At 42.6% G+C, this 16,820-nt stretch overlaps 1 protein-coding gene across 2 annotated transcripts; it reads right to left on the bottom strand.

Moving 5' to 3' along the window:
* Nucleotides 1–2,625: 2,625 nt before the first annotated feature.
* On the bottom strand, nt 2,626–16,587 carry LOC104956247 (uncharacterized). Of its 2 annotated transcripts, none has more exons than XM_010783714.1 (11): nt 16,208–16,587; nt 14,224–14,344; nt 11,247–11,348; nt 11,118–11,154; nt 9,188–10,986; nt 9,068–9,098; nt 7,120–8,894; nt 6,955–7,003; nt 4,999–6,797; nt 4,857–4,893; nt 2,626–4,741 (listed from the first exon to the last, which is right to left on the bottom strand). In XM_010783714.1, the coding sequence occupies exons 1-11, from the start codon at nt 16,300–16,302 to the stop codon at nt 3,219–3,221; spliced, it is 7,368 nt and encodes a 2,455-aa protein (XP_010782016.1). In that variant the 5' UTR covers nt 16,303–16,587; the 3' UTR covers nt 2,626–3,218. The 2 variants fall into 2 exon arrangements, with proteins under 2 accessions (XP_010782016.1, XP_010782017.1); XM_010783715.1 differs by having other exon boundaries at nt 4,601–4,694.
* Nucleotides 16,588–16,820: the final 233 nt, after the last annotated feature.

Below are 16,820 nucleotides of genomic sequence, written 5' to 3' on the forward strand. Positions count from 1 at the left end.
CAGAGGCCTGAGGGTACCAGGGGATCTTATAAATGATTAAAGCTAGCTTCTTTAGGATTACAAAAGCATTGGAGACCCCAATCCTGCCCATTGGGCGCTTTCATACCGGAGTACTTTTCCCCGTACTTTCCCTTTTAGTTCCGATAGTTCCTGGGATTTTGCGTTCACACCAAAAAGAGAACTTAGTTCATGAGAACTTTTCCCCCCTTGTCGGTCCCTGCTAGAGAGCAGGTACTTTCCTGGGGAGAAAAAGTTCCAATTTCTGCAAACCACGCCCTGTAAAACTCTGAAAGGTTTTGTGAAGCCGCCATTGTATTTGCTGGCATTAGCATTAGCCCCGCGCACCAACGGAGAGAGAATAATTTATGGCAACACAAAAAAATATATGGGAGCGGTGGAGTGATGAGGAGGTGTCGGCATTCTGGCGATTTACTCGGAAGGCTTCAGTAGAAGCCAGTCCCCATCTCCGGGGACTTCGGGTGGCAGGATACGCCATGAAGTTGTTTGCGGCCTTCCAGTAAACCCAAAGCAGCAGAAGAAGAAGTGACGTCAGCGGCTTCACTTGCCTAATCCTCCCTCAGGGACTTATTCCGGTGTGAACGCGATCTTCTCTTTAGTTCCATTGGGGAACTAAGTGCTGGGAACTAAGCAGGCCCTACGGCAAAGTACGTGGTGTGAAAGCGGCTAATGTTCTGTGAAAAACTGCAAAATAAATGCTTTAGCAAAAAGAGTGCTGAGGACTGTTTCTCTCAGACAATCCAGTAAAGCTTGTCATTGTTATAAAATAAATAGTTTTCACTACTTCATGATCGGATAATCATTTATACACCTTAGCATTTATTAAACACACACACACCAAGGACAATCCTTCACATTTCACTCTCAGTTTGAAATCCATTAACTTAAGAATGGCATGTAAAAATGAAGTGTTCCTTAAGAGTACAATCAACAAGTGGACATCAGAATAATTCAAACCAAAAGTTTTGCTCGTAATTCAAGGAGGATCTGAATTCTAGCCTGCGCTGCCAATTTGAAATAAAATCCACTTAAGCCCTGTGTCTTCCCCTCCAGAGTGTAGTTAAATCCTGGCGGTGTGTGGACATGATTACAGAGTGCCACGGGTCTTACATCAGCGCGGAACCCTGACTTCCAGCAGGAAACCTGGTGCACGGGTCAATTATGGCAATACCTTGTTTTGCTTAAAGATGAAGGATGTGTTCTTCATGCTCAAACACACAGGCTGCACCTGAGATTTAAACTGTGAAATAGTCTACATCCACAGTGTAAATAAATACAACACAGCTTGAAGGAGGTTTCCTGCTCTTGGGGAAGAGAGTAGAGACGGGGTTATGAGCTGATGCTCCTGTGCTGCACATGGCCGCAGCCAGGCCCTGCTGCTCGGGGCCGGGGCCACAGTCGGGCCCTGCTGCTGCTGTTGGGGCCGCAGACGGGCCCTGCTGCAGCTTGGGGCCGCATTCGGGCCCTGCTGCTTCTGCTGGGGGCCGGGGCCGCAGTCGGGCCCGGAGTCGGGCCCTGCTGCTGGGGGCCGGAGCCGGCCATACATGGGTCTTTTAAAAAGTTCACTCAGTGGGCATCAGTGTTAAAGATAAGGTGGCTTCATGTCAACAAACACAAAGTGGATTTATTAATTCAAATGTAGCCCTTTTGTATTATGATTTTATTTATTTTTTTAAATGTTGGTAAGTTATATATTCAGTCTAACATTTGATGCTACATTGCCATTAGCTAACTGTTGTATGTTAACTGTTAACATACACCTTAATGAAGCCATAGAAAATAAAAGCTACTCGTTTCTCATTTTCAGCACAGTAGCAGTTATTGGAATTCCTCTTATAAAGGCCTATACACCACTTTGGAATTTATAGCAAATTATTAACCAACAGAATACACTTGTTCTTTAAACAATTACACATTAACCAAAGCACAATGGTATCAATGGACCCTGAAAGCCATGATTTGCATTACTGGTGAATACAAGTTAGACCGGTCTCTCTCACATACCCAGCATAACAGAAAGTTTACACTTTGAGGACAAAAGGTGATTTAAAATAAATATTTAACAGGTATCCTGAGATAAAGTAGCAGTTGTATGAGCTTAACAAACCGGCCTCTGAACACACAGCTGATGTTAAGCAGTAAATGAATCATGGGATAATTTATTCAATACATAATGACCTAAGCTAGAGGGAACTGCCAACATTCAGCCAGCAAGCATGAACACTGGCAGCCCGTTTCAACTTTTCTGTAACTTCTCAAAAATAAAGCAATTTATTTTTTGTAGTTGTGTGTTTGTATTTATCCAAATAGAAATCCTGAAAAATAATAACAGCAAGTGAATATTATCAGCTAGTAAAAACTTGGCATCATTACTATAATACATCCCTGCAACTATTAAGATTCAACATTCACATTTAATTAACAAATGGGTTCATGTATATTTAGTGGCACATCTGACCAAAAACAGTCATTTCGTCCGAAGCCAAATAACAGCCCACCGGCGCCATCTTGTGTTCATTTACAGACATGACTGCAGACTAAAAGGTGTAAAAGTCGACTGTGCATCTAAGCTTTGAAAAAAAGAACAAAAACACAGAATTCAAAACGTATTTTTTGGAGCATTTTATTACTTTTTTGACAAATATATATGAAGGTTTCCTATTAGGGAAACATTCTTTCAAAAGATACGTTTACAGCAAATTCAATCCTGCAAAGAGACAGGAAACATGATAAATCATCAGGAGACATGATGGTGCTAACCATTTCTATTTGTGCCCAGGAAAGGTAAGGGTGCAATTTAATTATAATGATTTCATGAGAGCGATATAGAAGTCAGTTAACTCCAATGGGACATTTTCAACATCTGAATTATCGTGATACATGGGGTGAATTTATCGTTTCGCATCAAGGCACACAAGCAATGCTTTTTTTTTTGCCAAGACATTGGTCCCATTGGGCAGTAAAACTGTACAAACTACAGAATAAAAAAACAAAACAAAACATAACATAGGGCTTGGTTTGCAGTATAACAACAAAAAGAAATCTCAAAGAACTTTAAATCAGTAATGTACACAGCAATATTGAGTTTAGAACTCGGGACCTCAACAAGTCTCGAGACAGATTAGTTCTTAAGTGTGGTGGCGGTGATATTTAAAACGAATTGCTCAAATCTGCTGCCCGCCACGGAAGACCTGCAACTCTTACAGAGGGTGTAGCTCAGTGAGAGAGCGCTTTTCCTGCAGTATGAATTCCGGTAAGCTTCTTTTTCCCTGCCTGAAGTTGCTCTCCCTCCTTGAAAACGGCAAAATGACCTGGAGTCTGAGGAGAGTTTCAATGTTACTGAAACTTCTAATCTGTGACGTCTTGAGCGTGTCGAGCACAGTGGTTGGGAGATAGCCTGCCAGGGGATCCAACCATTTCTCCCTCCACAACTTCATCTCAGACTGGAGATTGACTTGATCTGGCAAGTCCTCCTTGTACAGGCGGAACACAAGACCACTCAGAATGTTGGTTTCTACTTTGGACATTGCGTAAGGCACAATCTCCAGACACTTCAAGGTATCCAATACCTTTTCTGTGAAGAGGTCGTCAATTTCGGCAATTGAGTGCTCTACAAGCTTCATGCTTATTGATTCTTTGTAAAACTCACTCAATGGCTCTAGAAGCACCGAATGCAACATAGTTACATGGAGTTTAGAAGCCAGCGCGGTGGCTTCCTCAAACCAGGCCTTGTGATGGGTGGCAATATCACTCTTCAGTTGACTGAGGGACGCTTTCAGATCAGACAAATTATTCACAGCATGTAACATATCTAAAGGTTTGCCCTGAAGAGACTGACTAAGCTTTGTAGTTACACTCAAGATGTTCTTCTGAACAACTGTTGATAGGATGAACTCAAAGTTTCTGACCGCATCGAAAAATTGTGAAGCTTTCTGCTGGTCTGAAGCACTTCCCTCTCCTTTCAGCTCATTCAGACAGAGCATGACAGCTTCTAAAATATCTACCATCACCTCGTGCATCACATGGCTCTTGTCCCAGTTCTTGATGAGTTTGTCCCTCAGCTCGTTGCCCTTTACCTCATCCTGCTGGAACACGTGAAGGATCACGTCTTCCAGTTTGTTCTGGCGTTCGACATCCTCAGTGAGCCAGTACAATATTTTACTTATGAGAACTGCTCCGTCTGCTGCTTCCTCAGGGGGAGACGATTTAGCCAGCCATACATTAAGAGACAAAGCAGAGCTGACAGTTCTGACAGCCTGGGGGTATTTCTTAGCTATAGCTAAACTTACAGCCCTCATTTGAGCTCCTACTTCACCAACACTCAGCAAGGCCTGGCCTCTACAGTACTCCATGTTGAGACCCCACTTCTCTGAAAGGGCCACCTCAATAGAATCTGCAACAACAACTGGGTCTTCACCGAAAGGGATGAAAGCTAGTGTTTCCTCACACTGGATGTCTTCTTTGTTTAAGTACCTGATGCACAACGGGACATAGATCTCACCATCAATTTCAACAGCCTTCTCAGTAATAAATGTAAAGAACTGAGAGTCCCAGAGTTCCTTCAGAATTTGTTCCCGCAGTTGTGGCTCGTAGAAAGACACTGCTTCTCTTGGTCCTTGTGCGACCTCCAATATTATGTGCCCATCAGCCGATGTCACCGCCCCATCAGCAGGCTCCTGCGGTAGAATGGAGGAGTCTGTTGGTGCTGCCGCTGTAATGCCTCCTGATTTAAAAATAACGTTAACGCCACACAGAAAGTTAATTATTATTGATCATCTTATGATTACAATCGAATACATTGTTATTCTTGATAATCAAGTTGCCATAAATGGACTTACCACTGTCCAACTTCAGTCTTTGCAAAGTTCCCATCACCTACAAAATATGTAGTCTTATTAGAATGGCTGAAAAGAATGCTATGTTAACTTAAACAACATGATGAATCAACAAATAACAATCTTAAAACCATTTTAAATGTACCTGGGAAAGACATGGACTGCTCTCTGGATCGACTTCAATACACTTCTCAATGACCTCTGGCAGTCTCTGCAGAGTTGTGCAGTGAGAGAGAAGCACCACATGATCCACTCTGCTGCCTTTGCATACAGTGCTTTTTAACAGATCCCTCATGGAATTCAAAGTGGTCTTCATCAGGTCCCACTCCATACTGACACTAGGCAGGACAGCTACTAGCCTTAGCAGTGAGGTCACAGTTGGGTGGCTCTTTGACTCAGGATGCACTAGGGTTTCAGCGATGGATGATGGCGGAGCAGCATCCTGGTATTTCTCGCTCCAGACGGTGGCCCATGCGTTGATTTCCTGCTCAGCTGCCTCAGGGTCAGAAACATCCGCAAGGTAGAGGCTGAATGGCTTGTCTGTGGACTCGGGAGGAATGGGCTGGGGATTGCAGGAGGGCAGTAACGACAGGACCGACAGGGCCTTTAAGTGGCTGTCAGAGAAGCTATACTTCATATCGTGGATGAGACTCCCGAGGAGAGGGACGCTCACATTTTCCCTGTAATATATCTCAGGAGATTCATAGCTGTTGGCTTCCTCTGAGAAGTACACATGTTCAGGAGCTACCTTGATTGCTAGCTGGAATGCCTGCTCAAACCAAGTGGAGTGCAGGGTGCTCACATTTACTAACATTTTGTCAAGAGTGTCAATGATCGAGGGGATTTTTTCCACTTCACAGAGAATGTCAGCAGGGTTTCCACAGCGGAAGACAGTGCTACAGTTACGAAGAGGAGCGCAAGCATTCTTTAAAATCACAAGGGTGACGATGAAATCCATGTTCCTCAGAGCAGTGGAGAGTACTTGAGCATGCATTGACTTTGCTCCTGTAGCACTAGAGCTTACAGCATCTAGGCAGGTGAGGACACCCTCTAATGTGTCAGCAAGTAGGTCAAAAAAGTCCTCTCTCTTTTTCCACCTCGAGCAACATGTTTCTGGGAATTCATCGAGAGCCTCTCTTGGCATATTCAAAAGCCCGTCAACAGCCTGTGCCAGCTGTTCCTCCAGTAAAGGAGATTCATCGAAGAACAGCAGCAGGTCTTCTGTGATATCCAGCATTCTTGCTACTGAAGGGCAAGGCACACTTCCTGCCAGCCAATGGGCAAGGCCGCATGACTCACTGGGTGTCACAACAGAGAGCGGATAGCTCTTGAGGAAATCCAAAGACATTTTCTTCAGGCTTTGATAACCTGAGCCCAGGTGCATGAATGCTTGTCCCCGACATTGAGACATAGGTACGCCCCAGTCTTCAGTGAGAATCTTTGCGAGGTTATTCGCTTGTGTATCAACATGACGGTTTTCATCAAATGGTAAGAAACCCATCAACTCTACTTTTGGAGCAGATTCTCCCACATACCTGATAAAAACAGGCAGGTGGGTCTTGTCAGCAATTCTAACAGGTTTGTCTGTGATAAGTGAGAAGAACGGCGATTCCTGTATTTCCTTGAGTATGACATCTCTGATTCCATTTATGAGGAGGTTCACCATTTCATCATCACCTATAGATGGTGTGCATTTGCTCTCGTTTCCAAACCAGTGGCACAGGCTGAGTTCCTGGAAGAAATGCTCTCCGTCCTCTTCTGAGAGGTCAGAGAGACTGACATTCTTTTTCCCCAGTAGTGTGGCTAGTTTGAATACTGTCGCCAAACTTTGACGATTATCTCCTGAGTGGCCATTCTCATCTGCTGTTTTTATCTCTTGGTCCTCAATCTTGTCAAGAGATTGCTCAATTATGGGCTCTTCAGTTTCCTCCTTGACACAGTCAACTAGATATATCAAAATAAAGCAGAAAAGAAAACAGGAAATGGTTATTACTAAAAGCTACTTTTTATAACTTAGTATGGAAATAGTATATCTATGTTCTCTTGTTAATTAGGAGTCGTTAATATATGCAATAAGAGTAAGATCTCTAAATAGCCTTACCTTCCATGTTATTTTCTGAGTTCCTGATGAGACTTTTGGATTCCTTGTCCTGTGAATATATACCAAGAAAAATAAACATTAGTCTGATGTTCAAATAATATCGAAATTAGGGATAAAAAAAACAACGAATAAATACTTCTTTTATTTTATAACAAAAGTATGTACCAGACAAATGCCCTCCAAGGCTTGCGGAGTAACCTTCAGACACTGGGTCACCATGCGGTCCAGGTCTCTGCTGAAGTCCGTGCCCACCTGCAGCATAGCCAGGCACTGGGACCTGACCTTGGGGTTTGTATTTCTCAGGTACTCTTGGAACCTCTTGTGGCGCATTATGACACCGCAGTCCTCCAGTGCTGTGCTGGGAAGCACCGACATGATCCTCAGCAGGGCATTGATGTTCCCAAAGTACTGCATGAGCGGGAGACGCAATGTGTGAAATATTGAGCCTGGTACGGTCACGGATGCAACTTTGGTCTTCCATGTTACCCTCCAACAGCAGAGCTCTGTGAAGAAGTTGTCAGCATCAGGGAGATCTCTGCTGTAGAGAGGGGGCTTTGACTTCAAGCTCTCAAACATGTAACTCACTGTGACTGAGCATGGAACTAGGGAGAGGAAGTTAAGAGCTTCTTTGTGGTCCTCTGAAAAATGATCCTTCACTGCATTGATAAGGTTATCCACCAGGGGCACACTCAAGCCATCTTTGTAAAAACCAACTGGCTTCATCATCCCGTCTCTTGGCATTGCATTTTGGCATGAATCAGGCACTTCAATCTGCACTCTGAGACTCTGTGCCATTGCACAGGCCTCGTCAAACCAGTTCTGGTGAAACACCTTCATGTTGGTTTTTACTCTGTTCAGAGTGGCCACAATACCAGCGATTTGGCAAAGTTGGGATGCGGCACTGAAGTGGTCCTTCTGGAGACCTGCACTCAGCTCTTTGGTGAAAGAGGATGCATTCTTCAAGACCACCATGGCAATGATGAAATCAAATTCCATGACTTTGCGGAGGAGGGCCCCAGCTTGGTCAGACACAAAGGCTTTCCATCTCTGTGGGTTATTTTTGATTTTCTCCAGACATTCAACCATCGGCTCTAGCATCTGCACAAACACCTCATAAGAATCATGGTTCTCCTGCCAAAGAGCACAGAACTTCCCCTGTAACTCTTGGACCTTCTCATAGCTCTCTCTGAGACCAAAGGCTATCACATGGTCCAGCTGTTTCTGGAGAGTAGCACTGCTTCCAAAAAACATTAAAACCTCTTCAAAAGTATCCAGGGCTCTCTTAATAGCAGGCACTGGGATGGATTTTGACCACCATGTGTTGAAAGAGTAGCAAGAGCAGTGCGTGCTTATAGCAAGAGGATGAGTCTCCTGGACTTTGCAGGCAAATGCTTTCAGCTTGTAAGAAACATCCCCAGAGCCTAGGTATGCCTGGCCTCTGCAGTTATTCAAATCAAGATTCCACTCAACTGTTACTATTTCCAGAAGACGCTGTCCCATGTCATCACAATCAAGATCTGCCTCAAGGAATCCCATCAACTCTAATCGCATGACATCAAAGCTGTCCACGAACCTCAGGAAAAGTGGAAGATAGTCTTTCTCTCCAAACTTCACAACGCGGTCGATGAACAAGGAAAATAATGAAGTGCCCACTTCCAAGAGGATTCCCTCCCTGACAGCCTTCTCGCACACAGTGAGAACTTCTTTCATTTCAGACTTGGTCACATACTCAACCTCTCCTTCCTGAGCAGAAGCATCACCCTGTGGCCTGCTGTGACTGCTGTACGCAGACGTCACTGCAGTCTGCAAAGCAGATTTAAGAGCATCTCTATCAGTCTCTGCACACTTCAACTCCACAAGCCTTTCAGCATCCATCTCTAGGTTTATGAACTGTAACTCTTCTTCAGTGTCCTTTTCAGCATGGTTCCCATGGGATGCACCTGAAATGAGAGGTAAATAGGTCTTACAGCTAAATACTTCAATCCAAAAAGCATTTACTTCCAAGACATTTTAAAATATATTGTCCTGTTTTAAGCTTAAAATAACCTTATTTAATGTTTACATTATGTGATAGAATGGTTGCACGGTTAACATAACTTTAAAGTCATCTCACCTCTGGATTGCTTTTCCTTTGTGTCATCATCCTGTAACAACACACACAAAGTACATTGTAATTTCAGGTAGAACATTTATTTTAGAGCAATAAAATTCCTGCTTTTCAAAATCCACTAACCGTTTGTAGCAATTTCAGGATGTCTGGGTGTTTCTGGACATATGAATCCACTATTTGTTCAACATTGAAATGCACATCTTGGTTCACGTAGACATATGCCATGCTGCATTTTCTTTGGTCTTCCGGTGTGGCTTTAAGGTAGGAATGGCACCTCTCCAGTACCATATGGTATTGACCATACACATCTGCCTCTGCATTCACACATGGAACAGTGCCCAACACCCGCAGCAGGCTCTGCACATTCGGGTAAAAGCCGATATCTGGAATCTTGAGCGTAGCAAACACTGTGGTTGGTAAGATCCTGCGCTTGCTCGCATGCTTCCACTTCACTTCCCAACATCCAAGCTCTTCGTAGAATGTGTCAGGCCTTGCAAGGTTGTTCAAGTTGGCGTCTGCTACTTTATCCCTGCGAATGCTGAAATTGTGGTCAGCCATGTAAGATGGGACTAACGAAAGCCATCGGAGAATCCTCACCATCTCTGTGCTAAACACTCTCTTCACTTCTGCAACAAGATACTGCAAGATAGGCCGGCTTAGGGTTTCCCTGTAAAAGTCCTCCAGTGGCGCTTCAGTGGCGTTTCCTTGGTCCACCTCTGGTTTAGTGACCTCCACTCCAAGCTTCTTTGCTCTGCCAACTGCATCGGAAAACCACTTCCTGTGGAATATTGCAAGCTCCTGTTGGTATTTGCTTACCAGCTTTAAGGCATTGGAAATGGTATACTGCAACGTACTGCTGATGCTTATTATTCCCCTGAGACTGGAGTTGAGTATGCTCACACAACAGAGGGTGTTCTTTAGAGCAATAAGTGTGATGATAAAATTGAAATTCTTCAAAACGGGTTTGAGCTTGGCCATCTGTTCAGCAGTATCTTCATCTACCTTTGAAATCATCTCGTTGATGCAGTTCAGGAATGGCTCCAGGATGTCCAACATGGTCTGGAAGGCATCCGTGCCATATTCCCAATTCTCACTGACAGCTGCCTTGATCCTGTCTACTTCCCCTTTTATATGCCCATATGTCATCTGGATCTTTCCCTCCAATCTTTTCCACAGCTCTGGGGTTCTCCTGAGTAACGAGGCCACCTCCTCTACAGTGTTGGCAACATTTTGAATCGAGGGAACAGGCATGCAGCGAATGATCCATATGTTGAAGGCATATGGGTCACTTGGTGACAGAACTACTTGCGGGAACTCCTGCAAAATCTTTGAGGTCAGGTCTCGCATTTTCTGACACATGTTGCCCGTCACCAGATAGGACAGCCCTCTGCAGTGCTCCATCCTCAGCCCCCACTTGTTTCGCAACTCTGCGAGAAGCACGTAAAACAGATTATCTGCATCCATGTCACATGGTAAGAACCCAATGAGGTGCTTTTGTGGGAACCCATCTACTGTGACGGACCTTACGAACACTGGGATCTGATCCTTCCCCTCTATACTTGTCACATCCTGAAGCAGGATGGAAAAGAATCGTGCCTGTCGGAGGCTGTTTTGGATCTCCTCCCGCATGAGGTCTTCACTGAACTGGAGAATTTCTTTCTTTTCAATTTTCTCCACACAAATACGATTGAGAGCCTGCTGCCCTCTCGAACCGCTGATTGGCTCATTGGTGATGTTTGAACCATTTATGCTGAATCCAGTCAGTGCCAGGATTTCTTTGAAATAGACTTTTAGAGTCTCTTTTGCTTTAGAGCTAGCTACATCCTCTGGTGTTTGGTTCTCCGTTTGCAGTTCATGCAATTCAGTGTTGTCTTCAGGATCGTCTATCCTCTCCTCAGACACCTCTGTTGCTGCCGTGTTTTCTGATGGAAAAATATATATATAAAAGGCTGAGGTGATTTTAAATGCTAACCATATAAGTGAATACATATTCACAACAGGGTCTGTTTCATTCTAACATAAACCAAAACTCTTAAATAACAAGTTACTGTACCTTTTGATTTCTTCACATAGCCGGTTTCCTCTTCAGACTAGAAGGAAGCAAATTAACGATTTTAATATTTAGTCTCTTAGTGTCTAAAATGTGTAAAAGATTTTTGAAAGATTTAGCAAAAACACTTACAGGATCTCTTGCTCGTTTCCTGTTGCAGGTTGATTGATTATTCACAGGTGAGTCAAATATTGTTGGAACAGCATCGTCCCTTAAGACACAACTGGAGGCGCTCTGGTAAACAAAAAGCAGAAGATCACACTTTTATCTCAATATTCTATGTGAAATGGGGAGATTCCTATTAGGATGATAACTAAAGATACATTGGGCCTGGGCCTCACTGGGTATAAAATAAGAAAATGACTACAACATGTTTACATTAACAAACTAACTAACCAAATTGTTTTTATACTGTTTGAAAGGAAGTTGAATAGATAATTGAAAATCCCTAAAATAATACTCATTATATATTATAATTAGGGCCGGGACTTTAACGCGTTAATTAAGATTAATTAATTACACAAACATTAACGCGTTAAAAAAATTAACGCATTTTAATCGCACTTATTTTTGCCCTGCGGAACGTTTCTCACTGGATGAGTTTCAGGGGTACCGATTATACTGGAGCACCAACTAACGTTCATGACTTCAGACAACAACAAACCACAGTGAACAATAGTCAAACATGAACGAAGAAGCTGATGAGACCGCTTTGGTTGGCCCCGTGGATGGGACATTTTGTTTTAAAAAACGAACGGATGGAAGCGTCGATAAGAGCACGGTTGTATGCAAATTATGCAAAAAGGAATTTGCATATCACCGCAGCACATCAAGCCTCAAGTATCACCTCAATGCAAAACATATAGCAGCTAGCGTGGAAGCTAGCGTGGATGTTAGCCCGACTCCGAGTACAAGGACACACCATAGTTGCCCTCAGAAATCGGGAGCATTTCAAAATGCAAAATGGGGGGGGGGCTGCTAGTGGATCGCCGGAGCTGTTAGATTAACATTAACATGCTTATTGTAGTTTTAAGTGCACTGCCTTGCGGCCTGTAGCACCGTCCTTGATGGAGCATATGTGTGGACTGGACCTGCATTTTACAGGAAAGGAGTGAGCAGAGAGTAGAGTAGTTGTCNATGGGGAAAGAGTTGTCTGTAAATCGTTGGATAAACCACCCAGTATGAACACTTGTATAGCCCTTACAAAAAGACATCCGTTCCTCAAGTTGTAAAAATGTGCTAATAACGTTATTCTGAGAGTTATTTCCCTCTGCATTATGAACGCGCATCTAACCCACGGGACCGCGCCGCCCGGCACGTTCATGTTACGTGTTCAGCATGGTCCCGACCAATCAGAGCACACTGAGCTCACAGGGAGGGTGGGGGCTGGAGTTACAACGAGCCGTTAAAGGCAGAGAGTGAAATTCAGTGAATACAATACACATAGTTTACAGAGATGCTGTATGAGAAACCAATGTGAGTTGCGTTTATCTTTACCCATGGATGCACAATAAGAACGGACCCAAATCGTCTTAGTGCCGTCCCACGGAGCTGTAATAATGGATATATTGCACATGTTTGCTGTAATTCATTATTATACTACATGGGCTGTATGATTAAATCTCGTTCCGTAAATGTTGTATTAAATAAAATTAATATTACCGACGTTATTAACGTCCCTGTAGCTTCGTATTGCACTAAGAAGCTTATTGGGGGGGGGGGTGCTAGTGGCTCGCCGGAGCTGTTAGATTAACATTAACATGATTATTGTAGTTGTAAGTGCACTGCCTTGCGGCCTGTAGCACCGTCCTTGATGGAGCATATGTGTGGACTGGACCTGCATTTTACAGGAAAGGAGTGAGCAGAGAGTAGAGTAGTTTTCGATTCTCGTTCTGTTTTCTGTGAATATCTGCCTCATCCTCTCAGACTTTGAGTTGCGCGCGCTACTAAAGAGACGTGTTACCATGGAAACCAAACAATGGTGTAGCTGTATTAAAGTCCGAGTGGAAACAGTCGTGTGTAAATCTGATTTTGTCAGAAATCGGGAGAAATATGACCCCGGGAGGAAACCGGGAGAGGGCAATGAAATCGGGAGTCTCCCGCGAAAATCGGGAGGGTTGACAAGTATGACCCACACCCAACCCACACTCAACCAGATGACTGGTTTCAGGGCCAGGATAACTAAGTCCACGTCTGAAAAAATAACCAGCTCACTGGATTGCACTCGACTGTAGACCACTTGGAGTGGTAGAAGATAAGGGGCTGCAAAAGGTACTACAGATTGCATCGTCTGACACAACATATGAGCTGCCATGCAGAAAGACAGTGACAAAAAGAATCCAGCAGCTTTATGACAATGAAAAGGAAGATAAAGAGAATTTATTGGAGAAAGCCGAATGTGTTGCCCTGACTGGGGATCATTGGACCTCGGTAAGCAATTAAAATTACCTCTGTGTGACGGCACACTTTATTGACATCTTCTCACTGTTCTCAGGTCAAATATTTATATGTGATTAAAAATGCGATTAATTTCGATTAATTAATTACAAAACCTCTAATTAGATTAATTTTTTTAATCGAGTCCCGGCCCTAATTATAATGTATTATTATTATCATTTCCCCCTTGTGTAAGAACAAAAGACACATTAGAAAACACTGGTTCAACATCACAAGCTTCCCAAAGATGGGAGATATGTCTTAGCTGTTGTATTGAAGTGCATTAGATTTCTAAGGTGTTGCTAATAAACAATGTGGTATGTTTATCACCCAAGGAAACAAAGACACCATCTTTATCAAAACAGCTGAACCAGGGTTTTGCACAGTGAACTGTACGCCTGCTGGGCCGGAATAAAACCCAAGCTCCAGCATCAGGGATGTATTTTTTAGATTTTCTTCTTTTAACTAAAGTGTATTACATAAGCAGCTAACTCTATTTAGGAATAACTTAGTTCCTAGGTTGTGTGTGTATCAAGAGTGAGCCTGTATTGTTTGCTTACTAAAAAAAGCACTAGTGGTGGCATTTTCACAACAACTTTAGGATATAAATACATATTATTATTATTATTATTATTATGATGAACACAAAAAGGACAATGTATCTTCTTCTTACCTGATAAGAGATGACAGCGGGCTCAAAGTGCTTTGCACACAGTTTGTACACCCTGTGCAGCTGCTCCGGAGGCTCTGATGCCAGGTCTGGGCGATGACAGTTGTGTAACCATTGTTTGCATCTGAAAAATACAGAGAGAACGTGAATAACTTTCATGTGTCACAACCACAGACTCAATCATTTCAAACAAATTCAACATGCATTATATCTGTACTCTAAATATCTGAAATGATGACGTGACAAACAGACATGAGCGCTCGAAGGTTGGTCAAAGTGTTTGCTTTAAGGTCAACTGTTCATCGTGATTCACCAGTTTAACATTGGTGAAGCTTTACATGACTAAATATGAACTCTAATATTCTTTCTAACCCAAAGACAACGGGACTTACAGACCACTTATTAGATTGTTTGGTTATGAAACATCTATAGTATGTAACTATGTATGTATGGTTATGACAAATTAAAAGGCAAGAGAAATTCACCCAAAGCAGTAGACTTATAATACATTTAAAAGCCATAATTGTCTTATTTCAGAGCATAAAATATGCTTACTGAGCAAAAACAATGAGGTTGATTGAATACAGACACTATATGATGTCCTTGGTCCAAACCACTGTACTGTATGCTGCTCTTTACTCAAATTGAAAATTGCTAATGAAAGACTTATTTAATGACTATTTCCGAACATTTATAGTCACACATAACATGCGTACACAACCGATCTGATACACCCAGGGATTCTGCTTTGGTCAGCTGCACTTGCAACAACCCTGCCTGTGTTGCAAAATAAAGGGAAGAACTGAGTTGGGAGTGACTGCTCAAACGCCTTCTCCATTTCACACAAGCCCTTTGCATTCATTTGCAATCATTCTTGGCATTCTAATAATTGGACTATTCTCAATTCAAATAACTTTATTGGAATGAACAAGTCATGTTGTTGCCCAAGCATTTTACAACATATTCAAATATTAAATGTAAAGCTGTCACATATGCAAGTAATATAGTCCCACTGATGCAGTTCTTTCGTTAAATGTTGTACAATACACTACAGTTTTCAATGCTGAGTTTAATTTAAAAGTAATCTCTCTCAAATGATGTGTATGGAAGCATGCTCAGAAAAGGGTGGATTAAAGCAAATAAGGTAATTTAACTATATGTAACACAATACAAAGTGGATGCCATATTAAAAAAGAGCCAACAGAGCAAAGGAGGGGAACAAATACTAACTCTTGCCGGAATGGATGTAAAAAAAAAGGTTCACACCTATGGTTCACACCCGTTGCTCTGATACTGTCAAAATGCTAATCTGCAGCTGTCATGCCGAATCTTAGTCCTTCCATGTATTACATTTTATGCAACATAAACACATTCATTTGTACGAGACAATTTAAATCTCAAAGTTAAACAAAAAAAAACAGGATAAAAAGGAAGGGGGCGCTAGACTGCTGTTTATTCATCTGATAAAAATACGTAAATAAAGTTTCACCTGATATTGTTTACAATGAGGTGTGTTGCAAAATGACTATAGACTGTGTGCAGTTTAGAACGCAATAGCGTAAATTAGCACTTCCAATGCGTTGTATTTGAATTGAGCTGAACTAACGTCAGTGTTGCTAATGTTACCGCACTATGGAGACGGTAGGTGTCGTGTACCGATGGCGATTTAAATTACAGCACAAAAAGTTTTAAACTATGGTTTATCTTTGTTTGCGACACAACCAAACACATATATGAAGTGAATATCAGCTAATATCCAACGTTAGCGTCGGTTGGCCGAGACTGAATGAAAGAACGGAGTGTATTTCACACGGACTTTTCTTTCTAGAGTAACGCTAGTCTGCGCCATTTTCGACAGAGTTGTGTCACTGTTAGCCATGATGTTAGGCTAACGCCAATGCTAACAGTGGCTAGCTAACACATTCATTTTGCATGCTCAGTGGCTCGTTTTTCACCCACATCCCAATGAAATAAGCACAACTCTTACCGCTCTAGATCCAAAGGAAAGCTGAAAAGTGGAGGGGAGTTTTCGGAATTCCCTCGCTGGTAATCACAGTTGGCTGCGGCGCAGCAGTCAGTCATTTTGAACTGCAATGTTGCTAGCTAGCAAGTTAGCTAGCTTAGCTGGCGGTTGCAAGCTGGCAAGCCTACTGTGTGTGAGCAAACCTGCTGGAGAGTCTACAGAGCCATGCCTTGGGCAAAAGCTGCAACCAACGCACTTGTATTTCAACGTATTTGTTTGCTTAATGTCTCTTTGGTAAATTAATAAGCCACTGATTCCATGCTTTAAAAAAGTTGATGTTGCGTGTTGAGCCAAGAGTCACCGAAAGCGTGTTATCCTATCAACCAGGAACTGGTCCGTGTAGTACAAAATGTTCACCAGCAGAGGGCAGAATAGCACCGTCACACTGTGTCAAAGAGTTTACTTGCCAAGATAGTTAATATCCTGTTCTGGTTCTATTCCAACCGAGAGATAAGTGCAAGGGTATTTTTAAATGTTATAGTATGCAGCACCAAAGCAATATATTGGGGAACGCGCATGCATATTCCATAGTATATTCGCAAAATGTATAATTGTCTATACGTGTATCTATGTTGTG

This window comes from Notothenia coriiceps, unplaced genomic scaffold (genome assembly GCF_000735185.1).
Source record: "Notothenia coriiceps isolate Sejong01 unplaced genomic scaffold, NC01 NC01_scaffold00025676, whole genome shotgun sequence".
Classification (NCBI taxonomy): domain Eukaryota; kingdom Metazoa; phylum Chordata; class Actinopteri; order Perciformes; family Nototheniidae; genus Notothenia; species Notothenia coriiceps.

Coding starts and splice junctions, on each gene's coding strand:
- LOC104956247 (XM_010783714.1), bottom strand. CDS start 16,302: ATGACTGACTGCTGCGCCGCAGCCAACTGTGATTACCAGCGAGGGAAT. Junction 8,895..9,067: donor AAAGGAAAAGCAATCCAGAG/GTGAGATGACTT, acceptor CTCTCATTTCAG/GTGCATCCCATGGGAACCAT. Junction 6,798..6,954: donor CTCAGAAAATAACATGGAAG/GTAAGGCTATTT, acceptor TGATATATCTAG/TTGACTGTGTCAAGGAGGAA.